Genomic DNA, 16515 nt, shown 5'->3' on the forward strand with positions numbered 1-16515 from the left:
AGCAAATTTACATGCCAACAAAATCCAGGCCATTAAGTGATTGAGAGAATTGAAGATAATTTTGTCCTTCTTTGTGTCTGTGGAGTGGGAGAGAAATGGGGTAATGGAGCACTGTGAGGAAAGACTGTGCCCTTGACTTCTGAAGTGAGCTTCACATAATCCTCTTAATTGCAGGCTGTTTATGGGCTTCATGTCTGTCACTGCTTTTCTGTCCATGTGGATCAGCAATACTGCCACCACGGCCATGATGATACCAATAGCCCACGCTGTACTGGAGCAGCTGCACGAGTCAGAGCAGGAGACCAGCCCAGCTGGGCATGTGGCTGAGAGCATCAACAAAGCCTTCGAGCTGCAGGAAGCACCAGATAAATCAGATTCCCCTCAAGAGACACAAACACAAGGTGCGTAGCTGTAGGCGTTTTCTTCTTTAGGGTAATGAAGGATATGCAGGTGCCCTCTCCATCTCCATCTTAGGTGCTTCTGGCCTCAACACTCATCCCTGCTTCTAAATTTTAACTTAATAAGGGAGGAAGATGTCTATAGCATCCAGACTATATCAGAGAAGATTTCTGATATGAGATAACTCTTTAATCTCGCAAAAAAAGGTATAACAAGACCCAGTGGATGGAAGCTGAAGTCTGAAAAATTCAAACTGGAAATAAGATGCAAATTTTAAGTGAGGGTAATTAATCACTGGAGTAACGGTCATAGGGAGGTATCAAATTCTCCATCACTTGGATTCCCTAAATCAAGTTGGTTGTCTTTCTAAAAATATATACTGTACCTCAACCACAAATAATTGGGCTTGATACATGGATGGCAGTGTGCAGTTCTCTGGCCTGTTTCATGAAGGAGGTCATGTTAGAAGATCACAATGATCTCCTACTGGCCTTAAAATCTATGAATTTGTGAACAGGCAGCTCCCTTTCTTTATCAGACTTTCTCTTCTTTTCTGACCCCTTGATTCTACTCAAGTATCCCTGAATTTCAATCACAAGCTTTTTTTAATCAGGTCCTGATGTGGGATGAGCTGCCTGTTCTCCAGTTGCCTGTGTTCCTGAATGTGTTTTCTTCTCCCACTTCCTCCCACAAGTTCAGACATTGCTGAGTCCAGTTACTAGTGTTTGCATGGTGTAGCCATGTGGTGTTATCACACACTCACATTTTGTGTATTATTCCAATTTTCTCAAAAAACCTCTTTTCATCGGATTTTGTATCAATGCAAACACAAAATGGGACAGAGGCTCAGGGAACTGCCAAAGTCTGCCCTGAAATGACCATGTCTCGATGCCATTCCTCATCTTGGGGTAGCCTGGTGTTTCCTAAACTGGAAATACTTTGTTGAGCAGGCCCAACAACCTTCCCAATTCCTGTCTAGCCCAGCTTGTGCAACTCTTCTCCTGTTCCTGCCTCTGAACCCAGACAATGGACATGTGCTGACAGTGGAGGAAGAGGAGAAACTGAAAGACGTGAAGCAGCTGGAAGAGGAGAAGCACCTGACATTTTGCAAGGGAATGAGCCTCTCTGTTTGTTATGCGGCCAGTATTGGAGGGATCGCAACCCTGACTGGTACTACCCCCAACCTGGTGATGAAGGGACAGATTGATCAGTGAGTACAGAGGGGTTTGGGACTGCACCCCCAGAATTGCTGTCTGTTAGTAGTGTAACCCTTCTGCCCATCAGAGTTGGCAGCAACAAGGGCCGGGTTCAATATCTAGGGGATCCATTCCAATAACACAATGCAAACCGGCTCGAGCCCCCACCCAGTGACCTGGGACAAATATATACCACCCCCGCTGGGCGCCTCCAAGAGGCAATACTTCCCCTCTCGCAAGCACATAGTCTGAGTGTAGCAAAAAGCCTTTTAATAACAGAGAGAAACAATGTGGCATTATGTTGGGGAAATACCACCAACAGGATTCATAACACAACCCATGAGCAATAAACCCACCCCAAGCAAATTGGGGCATGCCCTTTCCCTTTGGTTCTTGAGTCCAGCAACCCCAAATCACCCAAAGTCCCAAAAGTCCAGTGACCCAAAAGTCTCTGTCCCTGGTCAGGGCAGCCCCAGAGTTCAAAAGTTTATCTGCAGAGCTTTACCTCCCAACCTGGGTGGAGATGGGGGGTGGGGGAGGAGAGAGAGGTAAGGGGCACCTTACATGATCTGAAGCTGACCGCCCCACAGCTCCATAGGCCTTCGCTCTGCTCCACCAGCCGCCCCACGAACTGCTTCACTCGGCTCTGCTCTGCGGCTCACAAGCTCCCGCCGTCCCACAAAGTGCTCCACTCCGCGTCCCACAAGCAGCTCCCGCTGTCCTATGAACTGCTCCACCAGCCTGTCCACAAGACACTCCAGCCGTCCCGCAAACTGCTCCACAATATATCTTCAGGCTCCCCCACTACTTAACACAACGCTCAGTGATTTCAGCTCTTTGGTGAATTCAGCTTGTAGTAGGGGAGCCTCAGTGCTAGTGCACCATTAGCCCAAAGTGAGCTCAGCAGCCTGTAACTAGACTCCTAATGGAATCAAAATTAGCTCTGATATTCCACAGTGGAGAGAGGAGAAAGTGCAATTAGCATGTAAGGCCCTCACCAAGGGGCCCATGCCACCAAGTATTAATACTTGTCCCCAGCCTCTCTCAATTCACAGAGTTTTGGAACCAATGACCCTTGCCTAGCGAGTGCTACTTAGTTGATGGTGAGTCCCTCCATCATAACAAAAGGCCAAGTACAGTTCCAAGCACAGTTCCCATAATCAGGGTAATAACAATTTATTCTTCCTGCCCCAATAACAGAGACACTGGGGATCCCACAGCAGCCAAAGTGAACATTTGGGCAGCTATGGCCTCATTCTAGGCGGGGTGGGTGTGCCTATGCAAATGAGATCAGCCCCTGAAGTTCTTTTCCACAACTTGCCACACCTCACCACCAGATGTCAGGGTGGAGCTCATCCTGACACTGCTTACATCAGTAACCTTGGGCTGGGGCCAAAGCAGAGAAGGACAAAATAAATTTGACACTACTCTGAGGAAGGGAGAACCAGGACAAGATCGTTTTTGGTCTGGCCCCACAGCCCCCTCTCCTGTCTGGGCCACAGATTATGAGGCAGAAATTAGTGCAGTTGTAGAGGTGACATCTGTTTATACTTCCAGGCTCTTTCCTGCCAATAACAATGTGGTGAACTTCGCTTCCTGGTTCATGTTTGCTTTCCCTACCATGTTACTGTTGTTGGCTCTTTCCTGGATTTGGCTCCAGATAATGTTCTTGGGATTTGAGTAAGTACTTTATGCTCATTGAAACAAATATAAATTGATGCTTCTGCCATTGATCCTGTCACAGTTTCAGAGTAACTACACCTATATTCCTTGCTCTGTGATCTGCTCCAGGAGTTCCCAGTCGTGTTTCAGATCTCCAGCCATCACCTTTTTCTGGATAGGAATCCTTGTCCAACTCCCTTCTGACCAGGGGTTTTAAGGCTGCACACTCCCTGATCTACACTGTGATATCCCTAGCAAGCCAGTCTGCCTAAAGGTCAGCGCCTGGGCTTTGCTTTCTCTCCAAGTCTATGACCAGTGACAAGTTACCGCTCAGCTCATTCTAAGCAAGCATATTTATTCTGAATGTAAAAGCATTACAGAGAATGCATATAAATACAATAAAAGAAACTATCTGCATGGTAAAAAGCTTACCAGAGGTCACTCCCAACTTCAACATGGGGGTCATTGCTTCAAACCCCACAGCAGGATTTTGCCTGTGTTTACATGTTCCTAACGGTCTTTAGATCTGGAACCAGCACCCAGACTGAGCAGATCAGCTGTTTCTTTATACATCTGGGGCCTTTGATCTCCAATCTCCAGGAACTGGTAATCACCCAGCAGTCACCCTCTCCTTTGGACATAGCTTCAAAAGGAGGGGTTTTGCATAATCAGAGAATTTGTATTATCCACTCCCCAAGGATTCCCCAGGAAATCCACTTACCACTTACCCATACGGGTAGGAACTGCAGAGAAACAGTCAAACAAAAGAGTCCCATTCAATTCCATCACATGAAGGCAGACAGCTAAATAGTGACACATTTTTAAGTGCTTGTATACAAATGCTAGAAGTCTAAATAAAAAGATGGGTGAACTTGAGGGCCTGGTATTAAATGAGGATATTGATATAACAGGCATCACAGAAACTTGGTGGAACAACGACAATCAATAGGAGACAGTAATATCAAGGTACAAAATATGGTCACACTCTTGGGGGAGTGGCTCTACATGTGAAAGAAAATATAGAGTCAAATATAATAAAAATCTTAAATGGAGTACCATAGAATATCTATGGAAAGAAATTCCATGCTTGAATAATAAGCGTATAGCGGAAGGAAAATACTATTGACTCGCTGACCAGGATGGTGATGGTGACTGTGAAATGCTCAGGGAGAGGCTACAAAAAAAGAAAACCCGAAAATTATGAGCAATTTCAACTATCCCCATATTGACTACATATATATCACCTCAGAACAGGATGCAGAGATAAACTTTCTAGATATCATTAATGACTGCTTCTTGGAGCAGCTAGTCCTGGAATCCACAAGGGGAGAGGCAGTTCTTGACTTAGTCCTAAGTGGAGTACAGGATCTGGTCCAAGAGGTGACTATAGCTGAACTGATAAGTAATACCGGCCATAAGGTAGTTAAATGTAACATCCTTCTGGGGGGAAAATACCAAAGAAACCTGCCACAGTAGCATTTAACTTCAAAAAGGGGAGCTACACAAAAATGAGGAAAGTAGTTGAAAGGAAATTAAAAGGAACAGTCACAAGAGTGAAATGCCTGCAAGCTGCATGGAAACTCTTTAAAACCACCATACTAGAAGCTCAAACTAAATGTATACTCTGAATCAAAATTAGAAGAAAAAAAATAGTAAGAAGATCAAAAAATTGCCACCATGCCTAAACAGCAGAGTAAAAGAGGCCATGAGAGGCAAAAAGGCCTCCTTTACAAACTGGAAGTCAAATCCTACTGAGGAAAACAGAAAGGAACATAAACTTTGGCAAGTCACGTGTAAACGCATAATTAGGCAGGCCAAAAAAGAATTTAAAGAGCAGAGAAAGGGAGACAAAAACTAACAGCTAAATTTGTAAGTACAGTAGAAGCAGGAAGCCTGACAAACAGTCAGTGGGGGCACTGCAAGATCAAGGTGCTAAAGGAGCACTCAAGGAAGACAAGACCATTGCAGAGAAGCTAAATGAATTCTTTGCATCAGTCTTCACTGCAGAGGTTGTGAGGGAGATTCCCACACCTGAGCCATTCTTTTTAGGTGACAAATCTGAGGAACTGTCCCAGATTTGAGGTGTCATTAGAGGAGGTTTTGGAACAAATTGATAAACTAAACAGTAATAAGTCACCAGGACCAGAGAGTATCACTCAACAGTTCTGAAGGAACTCAGGAAACTGGAGAACTCCTAACTATGGTATGTAACCTATCACTTAAATCAGCCTCTGTGCCAGATTTTTAAACAGCGATTTTTAAAAAAGACTCCAGAGCTGCTCCTGGCAATTACAGGCCAATAAGCCTAACTTCATTACCAGGTAACTATAATAAAGAACAGAATTATCAGACACATAGATGAATAAGATATGTGGGGGAAGAGTCAACACAGCTTTTGTAAAGGGAAATCATGCCTCATCAATCTATTTAAATTCTTTCAGGGTGTCAACAAGCATATGGACAAGGGTGATTCAGTTGATATAGTGTACTTGGATTTTCAGAAAGCATTTTACAAGGTCCCACACTAAAAGCTTTTAAGCAAAGTGAGCAGTCATGGGATAAGAGGGAAGGTCCTCTCATGGATCAGTAACTGGTTAAAAGATTGGAAACTGGTTAAAAGAGTAGGAATAAATGGTCAGTTTTCACCATGGAAAGAGGTAAATAGGAGGGTCCCCCAGAGGTCTGTACTGGAACCAGTCCTACTCAACAAATTCATAAATGATCTAGGAAAAAGGTTTCAGAGTAACAGCTGTGTTAGTCTGTATTCGCAAAAAGAAAAGGAGTACTTGTGGCACCTTAGAGACTAACCAGTTTATTTGAGCATAAGCTTTTGTGAGCTACAGCTCACTTCATTGGATGCATCCGATGAAGTGAGCTGTAGCTCACGAAAGCTTATGCTCAAATAAATTGGTTAGTCTCTAAGGTGCCACAAGTCCTCCTGTTCTTTCTAGGAAAAAGGGTAAACAGTGAGGTGGGCAGAGTTCACAGATGATACTAAATTACTCAAGACAGTTAAGCCAAAGATGATTGTTAAAAGTTACAAAGGGATCTCACAAAACTGGGCGACTAGGCAACAAACCAGCAGATGAAATTCAGTGTCAATAACTGCAAAGTAATGCACATTGGAAAACATAATCCAAACATACCAAATTATGGGGTCAAAATTAGCTGATACCTCTCAAGAAAACTATCCACGATGACGCCAAGATCTCTATCTGAAAATATGTGCTCAGTGTGCAGCAGCAGTCAAAAAAACTAAGAGCATGTTAGGAACCATTAGGAAAAGGATAGATAATAAGACAGCAAATATCATAATGCCACTATATAAATCTTTGGTACGCCCACACCTTGGTACTCCATGCAGTTCTGGTTGCCCCACCTCAAAAAAGATATATTAAAATTGAAAAAGGTACAAAGAAGGGCAACGAAAATGAATCGGGGTCTGGAATAGATTCCATGTGAGGAGAGAGTAAAAAGACTGGGACTGTTCAGCTTAGAAAACAGTGACGATGGGGGGTATGACAGAGGCCCATAAAATCATGACTGATGGGGAGAAAGTGAATCAGGAAGTGTTACTGACTCCTTTTCATAAGACAAGAATCAGGGGTCACTGAATGAAAGTAATAAACAGCAGGTGTAAAACAAATACAAGGAAGTATTTCTTCACACAATGCACAGCCAATCTGTGGAACTCGTTGCCAGGAGATGTTGTGAAGGCCAAAAGTATAACTGGGTTAAAAAAAAAACTAGATAAGTTCATGGAGGCTAGGCCCATCAATCGCTATTTGCCAGGCTCGGCAGGGACACAACCCATGCACTGGGTGTCCCTAAAGCTTTGACTGCTAGAAGCTGCAACTGGTTGACAGGGGAGGGATCACTTGATAACTGCCCAGTTCTGCTCATTCCTTCTGAGACATCTAGCACCAGCCACTGTTGGAAGACAGAATACTGGGCTAGGTGGACCATCTCTGACCCATATGCCATTCTTATGTTCTTATGAAGTCAGGGCACCTAGCCCCTCCCATCCATTGTGCTGCTGTGGCTACATTTCTGTTTTTAGTGCACTAGTTTGATCAGAGCTAGCCTGGGAATGTCTTCCCAAACTGGAAATTACACCTCCATCCCAAAGTGTAGCAATACCTTTTGTCTCTCCCATCTTAACCCCCTTCTCCCAACATCTTTGAGCCCACTTGCCTCTCCAGCTACTGCCCTTTCTCCCTGTCATCTCTAAGCTCATTGAATGCACTGTCTACAATCACTATCTTGAGTTCCTCTCCTCCAGTTCCATCCTAGATCCTCTCCAATCTGGCTTCTGCCAACTTCCACTCCACCAAAACCACTCTTGGCAAAGTCTCTCATGACCTGTTCCCCGCCTGTCTGTCATTCAGGCCCATAACCTTGGTACCATCTTCAACAACTAGATCTTCACATCCAGACTATGTCTAAATCTTGCCGATTCTTTCTGCATGACATCTCTAAGATACAACCGTTCCTATCCATCCATGCAGCTAATACTCTTAGCATCTCACATCTCCATTACCGTAACAACCTTCTCTCTCATCTTGACAAATGCAGCCTTGCCCTGCTCCTATCCATTCAGAATGCTGCTGCAAAGATCACTTTCCTAACTGGTTACTATAAGCACATCATCCCTCTTCTTGAATCCTTCCACTGGCTCCCCTTTTCTCTGTCGCATCGTACAAAAGCTGCTTGTCTTCACTTCACAGACCTTTTACAACCTGTCTTCACCCCACCTATCATCTTTTATTCACTACTGAAATGTCAGCTCCTGCCTCCAATGGGCCCATGATGTCAGCCCCCATTGCCCACTTGTTAAAAGTTCAAACAAGGCCCTTGGTGCTTTCTCCCAGGCTGCTCCTCACACTGATGAGGATCTGTCCATATTCATCCTCAAAGCTACCTCATTCTCCACCTTCAAATCCCTCCTCAAAACTCTCCTTTGCCTCAATGCCTACAAAAAACTTGACACCAGTTAACCTGATGGTGCACTGAGACCACAGCTGACCATTTTCTCATTGTTTCCTTGTACCTGCCGTCTCTCTCTCTCTGTGTCTGTCTAGTGTCTTTTGTCTCACATTTAGCCTGTACACTCTTTGGCACAGGGACTGTCTTTTTATTCTGTGCCTGTACAGCACCTGGCACAATGGGCTCCTGGTCCCTGACGAGGGCTCCTGGGCGCTATGGTCATACAAATCAATAACAGTGGCTTTGGCACTCCGAGAAGTACAGACTTTGGATGCCAATTCAGTATGTTCTTTTAAATGCTGCAGATACCCAGGGAATTGCTATGACATCTGCTTCTCTGTTTTATTCTAGCTTTCGGAATAATTTTGGTTGTGGAGCTAATGCGTCTATGAAGGCAAAGTGGAAAATGGCTTACAGGGTTATCAAGGATGAGCACAAGAAGCTGGGCCCCATGAAATTTTCAGAGATAGCTGTCACAGTCCTCTTCTTATTATTGGTGGTGCTTTGGTTTACCAGAGACCCTGGGTTCATGCCAGGCTGGGCAACTAATGTCTTCAACAAGAATGGCAAAAGGTATAATTGCTTTTCTCATCCCCCCAAACAGCAGCCAAACACTGAACAGTAGAGATCCAGTATGGGCATGCAGGAGAGCATCCTGCCTTCTCTGTTCCCATCTGGATAAATCCTGCAAAGTCTGTGGCCTAGCCTTCTGGCCAGTACCATGCCAAATCCAGATGTAAAATCTGGCCCCAGATTGTGCTGCCCTAGCTCCTTCAATACCCCCGCCAAACATACTAGACTCATTTCTGGATCAATCTTTTGCAGTTATGTGACTGATGCTACAGTTGTCATCTTCATTTCACTTTTGATGTTCCTAATCCCTTCAGAGATCCCCACCTACCTATGTCGTAATAGGGCTCAGCAAGTGCAACAACAAGGTAAGAACTAGCTCAGTACATCAGAAAATCAAAATAGGACACAGGAAGTTTCCCTGCATCTTGGATTTACAAAGGGAATTTCAAACACTGAACAATTCCAAGGAGCCAAAGAACAGTGCTGGGGATGTGTCTTCAGAGCTGTCTGGAGTTTCCTGCAGGACTGAAATTATATGCTTTCCACTGTGCAGTTCGCTGATCACAGAGTGATTCCGTTTCTGGTACATAAATTAAATGAGACACTGCCCAGCAAAGGGCATTATATGCATGTATCATCACTGCTGAAGCTGGAGAGTCAAGGAGGAGACATAAGATTTCCTGGGGGGATACTTAGCAGCTCTGAGGATATGTTCCCACACATCTAGTCCATTCTTCCACCTTCTGGGGGTCAGGGCGAGTTCCCTACGACCTACTCACTAATGTTTTCTCTAGTCTAGTTTAAAAAGTTTGAAGTGATGAAGCTTCCGTCACTTCCTTTAGGAGACAATCCCATAGTCTAGTAGATCTCACTGATTGGAAGTTTTTCCCCTACCCCATCTCGTGTTGCTCCGGCTCTCCACTCCCAGGGGGAAATGCAAGAGGTGGGGAATCTCTCAGGCATCAGATACTAGTAGTGTTGCTGTGTCTTAGTACAAATTCTCAGCTACACTGGGAGCATGGAGCTGAGAGAAGGGCTATACTGTGGGCACTGTTTCTGTTTGTCAGAGGAGCAATGTGCACCAGAGCAACTAAAGAAACAGCTGGACCAATGCCCACAAAGCTGCTGCAGCTTACACTTTCCCCTTGTCCCTGGGAGTGGAGTGCAGAGATGCTCCCCTGTATGTGCTCTCCATCCCTGTGGCTCACAGATTGGTTCTGGATTTTAGATAGCACAAGACAGATTTCAGTGCTCCCTGCTCTGTTGGACTGGAAGACGGTTAATCAGAAGATGCCCTGGAACATTGTGATTTTGCTGGGAGGTGGCTTTGCCCTGGCCAAAGGCAGTGAGGTAACTTCATCGGTCTGCTTACCGGAAACATCTGTCTAACTGGACAAGGTTTTATTTTATCTTTGTTTTTTTGCACCCTGTGGAACACCAGAGGGCACTCTAGTAGCACCAAATGTCCATGACCAGCATTACGAACACGTCTTGTGCTCGCTCCTGAGTCCCTATTGCTGCTACGCACAGATGACACAGCCACTACCCACGGAGGCAGAATAACTAACTGTGATTCTGAGCAGGGGACTCATGTGGGAAGGGCCAAACACATCAAATAATGCAATTCAATGATGACTTATTGGCATGACAAGCTGCCCAAGTGTTGCCAAAGCGTGAGGAGGCACAGGCAGGCAAGATCTGCCATGATGGGATTCCAAATGATTTCAAGCTTCTTTACTGTTCAGTGCTGTATCTGTGCAATGCAGTGTTGCCACTTAGTAGCCAGCTGGGCTAAAGGCCGCCTGATGCGGACACCTCCCATTAAACAGAAGTTGTGCAGCAGGTGTGACCCCATCCCCATATACATTTGTTAGCAAGCGTGGCTGTGAAATGGAACAGAAAAGAACCGAAGGAAGATGGTAGAACATAGTGCAGAGTCTAAGTCAGAAGCTTTTTCACTGTGATTAGGAGAACATTATGAGTAGCAATATACGCAATTGATGGGCCAACCATGGACAACTTGTTCCTCTCTCACCTCAGATTTGGAAACCAAATGTTGGAAATTGATTTAGAACAATGAGATACTGAATTGAATTGAACGCAAGAAAGCACCATTTCTAACAAATAATCATTTGTTTTGTGGTAACAACTAGAAGCCCCAGTCAGGGATTAGGGCCCTATTTTGCTCGGCATTGCACACACCGATAACAAAAAGATGTTCATATAACACAAGAAACAACGGGTGGCTACACCAAACAGATGGTGCGGTGAAGCACAAGGAAACAGCGAGAGGATTATGATTAGTGTAGTAAAGCAATGGTCACAGCACACCAACAGCCTGGTTATTGTTGAGTTTTGTAGGCATTGCAGCAGGGGTTAGGTTTAAGGAGAGATTTGAAGGAGGATAATGTAGTACTGTGCAGATTTTAATGGGGAACTACCCTCATACGCCAGATGTGGCATTGGAGAAACTGTTTATGGAACAATCTGATGAATAGGAAATAAAGACTTGCAGCACTGGTGGTCCATGCTGTGTAAGAGATCATAAACAAAGCAGGGATAGGCCACGAAGGACGTTACAGGCGAAGACAGTTGTTTGTGTTTGATGTGGTGGGAAAGAGTAAGTCAGTGGAAGGCTGCAAAGAGTGAGAGGATGTGGTCAGAGTGACAAGGCAGGAAGATCATCTTTGTGGAAATGCTTTTAATGGATTTGGAGGGGCTGGAGGGGCAAGGTGGCATTTGTCAAGACCAGAACAGAGGAGCTCATAGTAGTCAAGATGTGAGATGAGAATGCCTGCAAGTTTTAGCTATGTGGACAGAGGAAAGGCTGGATCACAGAGACGTTATTCAAGAAGAAGCAACAAGATATAGACATGGCCAGGGTGTGTGAGTCTGCAGAAACAGCTAAGTCAAAACTGATATCCGCTTGCAGGCCTGAGTAACAGGGCGGATGCTGGTGTTGTCCACAGTCACTGAGAAAGGAAGGAGGAGGGGTCAGAAGGAGTAAGAACTCAGTTTTGACTATCTTGCATTGAAGTTGGCAGCTGGATGCCCACAAGGGCCTGTCAGAAAGATGGACTGAGATTGTTGTTTGGACAGGAGACAGGTCCAAGTAGTGATCACGTACAACTAATGCCCTGCACAGTGTAATGGGAAAAAAGCCCTTTATACCAAAAAGGACAATACAGTATTCTTTCCCTCTCAGTGGCTTTAGGATGAAAAAAGTGTGGGTGTCTTATTCATTCCCTTGAGTTCTGTTGCCTGTGAACAAAAACTAGCTGCTTTTCTCCAGAGAGCAGTCTTTGAGTGAGGCAGTGGGATTGGCAGGGGAAATATGTTTATTGAGTGTAGCTCTGTTATGGTACTTGCCCAAGGACATGTCCACTGTGCTGACCGACCTCTCTTCATCCCTCTCTTTCAGGAATCTGGTTTGTCTGTATGGTTAGGTAGCAAATTGACCCCTTTGCAGAATATCTCATCTCCCGCTATTGCTTTCCTGTTATGTCTCTTGGTTGCCACTTTCACTGAATGCACCAGTAATGGGGCTACCACCACCCTCTTCATTCCTATACTGGCTTCCATGGTAAGTGCCACCTTTTCAGATTGCTTCTGCAGGAAAAGTAACAGAACCTTCTATCATGTTCCAAGTACAAACCTACTCAGTTACTCAAAAACTCTAACAGAGCCAACCATAGGCTCGTGCCCTTGATCACGTGATAAGGTTTAGGCTATAGATATATTACATATATTCTTTCTAAAATAATGTGTGCAGGTGAAAATAACAGGACTGATAGGCCAGGCAACTGCAGTCCTTTTATTCACAACGAAGACAACGGCAGTGTTAACTTCCCCATACTACCACATCAGTGTGCCTCATCATGACTTTCCAGGATAACCTCTAGGGGTGACAGCATAGATCAGTTTCCACGGTCCATTCAAACCTTTGCAGGTCCACTGAGTGTGGCTATAAGGAGACCACTAGTGCCAACTATGGGGGTAGTTTTATGATGTGAAAATCTGGAACTGGAGTAAGAATCACCAGACTTATTTTGCATAAGACACTGAACAGTACGACTAACCTGTAATTTTTCACCCTCTTACCCAACCACTGCCTCTCAGAGCTTGGGGGCTCTCTTTTTCAAGTGGTACATTTACTTAGCTCTTGACGTATGACTTTGATTACTTTTTTCCTTTGTTTACTGATTTTGGATTGGACTGTGATAATTGTGAACAATAATTTATATTATAGTAGTGGCCAAATGCCTCAAGCAGGATCAGGACCCCAGTGTGCTGGTCACAAGGAGCTCTTGCTTCCTGAGCACAATAGGGGTGACTGGAAGCTTCTGAAGCAGGATGGAAAGTGTCCCGGAGTGTCTGGGAAAGGGAAGGATGGGACATGTGTCACGGCTAAACACAACCAGATTCTTCTGGCCCAGACTCCCTGTGAACTTTGCTGGTATTAAAACTGTCTCCCTTCTTCTCACCTCCTGCACAGGCTCAAGCCATCTGCCTCAATCCGCTCTACATCATTCTGCCGTGCACACTCTCAGCATCATTGGCATTCATGCTCCCAGTGGCTACTCCTCCCAATGCCATTGCCTTCTCCTATGGAAAGCTCAAAGTTATCGACATGGTGAGCAGCAGGGCACCCCTCTGATTTTCATTTACACTGTGTTTTGCTTTTCTCCTTTTTTGTCTTAGTTTTTCCTTGACAAGGTATTACAGAACGGATTGGACCCTGCTAAAATCAAATGGAATGAAGAGCATAGACCTGTGCATTAACATAGGTCACTGTGACCCTGAAGTACACGCCAAGCCATATGAACAAGAGCTGCTAATGAGCTCTTAGAAAACAGTCAGAGACACTGCAGGGAAAGAGTTTCTTAGGCTGCTCCAACAGCAACCGGGAATTGATGGGAAATGGAAGTGTGTAGCTGCGCAGATAAACTAAATGTAAACTGTGGTGATGGCAGAAGGGTTCCTATCCTACTGCTTTTCTGCACAATCTTCTGCATTGCTTAGGCAAAGCCTCAGATATTTGTCTCTCTCAGTTACTCAGTCCATTCCACCATGGCGGGACTTCCCTTTCTCACGATAGCACAGAAAGAGGAGGGCATCTTTATAATGGACATCTGAGGGCAGCAGCATTGCCCTCCCAAAGTGAACATCAGATCTAGATGCCAAATCAAGAAAGTTCTGCATAAATGTGTGGCTAGGATTCCAGGACTTCTGAAAAAACTTAGCCCTATCCAAATAAATACTCAGTCTGCTTAACAGCTAGGATAGGGAGCCCAGTTTACTCTGATGTGAATGAGGGTTTGATAAGAAAACCAGATTAATGGTCTGGGTTAGGTGATTTAGCATCAGCTACAGGCAAAAACAGTGGTACTGAAATTAAATATCGTGGGTTTAATTTATGACAGACGAAAGGCCCAGAGCTGCATACAGTGGCTCTAAAATTCCCAGAGCAAGTTGGGGAAGAATTGCCCCCAGTGCAGGAACTGACTGTACTGTGAGGATCCCTCACAAGACCTGCTGTAGGGGCATGCTGGTAGGGCTGGGAGAGGTGTGCTGGAGGAGAAGCCACAGCACACAGCATACACAGCACTATGCAGGGGCCACTCCAGCCTCCAGAGCAGCTCACAATTGGGATCGCATAAAGGTGGCATAAAATCATCTCAGGTCTCCTTCCCCCTAGGCTGAGAACTACGTGGCATGCCTCGAAGAGGCTCCACTCAGAATCCGATCCCTTGATTCCTGCTTGTTTTGCCCTGCACACTGCTATAGGAATCAATGGATCCCAAATTTACAACCCCTTCCCCACCTGAGCCTCTATGTCCCCAGCACAAAGCCGAGCCATTCCACCCAGGCCATCCTCCTCAGATGGACATGGCTGCCCAGCCTGGGAGCCAGAATAAGGATCTACAGATCAAGCCACAAAAGCTGTCCATACAAACTCTCTATTCCTGATCAGCAGAGAGGAAAGAAAAAACAGACATTTAAACTAATGACACTGTTTCTTTACAATTCTAGGCTAAAGCTGGGAGTATTCTCAACATCCTGGGTGTCCTGACAATCATGTTAGCCATAAACACCTGGGGCTACCCCATATTCGATTTGAATCACTTTCCAGTATGGGCAAACAGCACGTCAGCAGCTTCCTGTAAATAACACAGATGGACAATGGAACCAATAATTGTGTCTGATGGAGCAATATCGTTCACTCTGACCAGGAGCACCATCTACTCAAGCTTTGGTGATGTACTGGACCAGACACAACATCTAGAAAAAAAGTCACCCAGATGTTAACAGCAACACAATTATCTGACTCTTCTGCTGTAGGCAAAAGATATAGCCTTGTGCTGTGCAACCCTTGCTGGGGTCCCCAGGCTACCTCTCTCTTGAGAGCCAGTGGGAAATTTCCCCCAGTATCAGGGACATCCATCAGCTCTCAGATTTTGCCTGAAAATTCAGTTTGTTTTGAGTGTGCAGGGAGAGGAAAAGAAGTGTGACAGAGAAGTGTATGTAAGAGGATGGAGGGAGACATTTGCACCTGACGTTTTGTATGCAACTGTGTGTGTTTGAAACCTCTGCTTGTAGATACAGACCTCTCTGTGTATGTGTGCTTGTGCATGGGCATGGTGAACATAAAACGGTAAGTATGATCTGCAAGCAGTCCTGCAACGTATGTATTGTAACAGTTATGGACAAATCAAAACACTATCTAACCCTTCTATTTCTCTGTAATTTATTTATTTAAAATTCACTCTGTAAGTGAAGTTCATAAGAGCTTCTGAAAGTAAGAGGCTGTTTTCACTAGCACATCAATTTTATGACTATTTAGGGAGGCTCTAAAACTGTGCAGGGGTAGTCTATTTTTTTGTCAAGGTCCAAATTTGTTGGTCAAGGTAAAGTCAAGGTCCAAACTCCAGAGAAAATAACAAAAAAATAACAACAATAATGATATAATAAGTACATAAAAAGATTTTGGGGTCCATTCAAAAGTGTCTTGCAGTCTGGATTTGGCCCGCGGTCTACCTGTTGACTACCCCGCTTTAACGACATGACATGAACTCTAGCATTCTCCTGAGAATGGGAAAATTCTTGTTTCCTAAAGTATTGGTTGAATTAAAGAATGTGTATGCAAATCCTACATTCTGGCTAGTTTTTCTATAAGAAACCAATCTTTCTGCTGCCATCTTGCACGTCAGCTCCCCAAACCCTTGTCCCCTCCCCACAGCAGGGCCAGCATAACCAACCTTTGTTTTAACACCAAGAAAACAATTATGGAATATCCCTTAGTTTTCAGATTTCAGGTCAATTTGCAGAAGTGCCTACGTGATGTAGGAACGTAAGCATGCACTGACTTTCAGTGAGACTTACCACATTCTGAAGGGGAAGATTTTTAAAGATGCTTAGGCACCTAACAATGCACGTGGGCACCTGGAAGGATTTTCAAAAGCACCTAAACAGGTTAAATGCCTAACAGCCATTGAAACTGAAATCAATGAGAGTTTAGCATCTAACCTACTTAGGTGCCTTTGAAAATTCCATCAGGTGCCTATGTGCATCTCTAAGCACCGAAATAACATTTTCAGAAGTGCCTATATGACTTTGGGCCAGTCTGTCAAAGATACCTTTCATCTCTCTATTTACCATGTCCACTAGAGAGCAGATGGACAGTACTAGTTATCTCTGG

The 16515-nt window shown here is 44.6% G+C and overlaps 1 protein-coding gene across 8 annotated transcripts in view; it reads left to right on the forward strand.

Annotated features, from left to right (window-relative positions):
- SLC13A2 (solute carrier family 13 member 2) overlaps positions 1–15969 on the forward strand; it is a 40533-nt gene extending 24564 nt beyond the window's left edge. For all 8 annotated transcript variants that reach the window (XM_043530974.1, XM_043530976.1, XM_043530978.1 and 5 more), the window contains 9 exons: positions 175–401; positions 1423–1609; positions 3153–3275; positions 8595–8816; positions 9069–9181; positions 10045–10166; positions 12238–12399; positions 13312–13449; positions 14850–15969. In XM_043530974.1, the coding sequence (XP_043386909.1) occupies positions 175–401; positions 1423–1609; positions 3153–3275; positions 8595–8816; positions 9069–9181; positions 10045–10166; positions 12238–12399; positions 13312–13449; positions 14850–14987 (1432 nt within the window). In that variant the 3' untranslated portion in view covers positions 14988–15969. The remainder of the gene's footprint in view (positions 1–174; positions 402–1422; positions 1610–3152; positions 3276–8594; positions 8817–9068; positions 9182–10044; positions 10167–12237; positions 12400–13311; positions 13450–14849) is intronic.
- The last annotated feature ends 546 nt before the right edge of the window (positions 15970–16515 follow it).

This window comes from Chelonia mydas, chromosome 17 (genome assembly GCF_015237465.2).
Source record: "Chelonia mydas isolate rCheMyd1 chromosome 17, rCheMyd1.pri.v2, whole genome shotgun sequence".
NCBI classification, from domain to species: Eukaryota; Metazoa; Chordata; order Testudines; family Cheloniidae; genus Chelonia; species Chelonia mydas.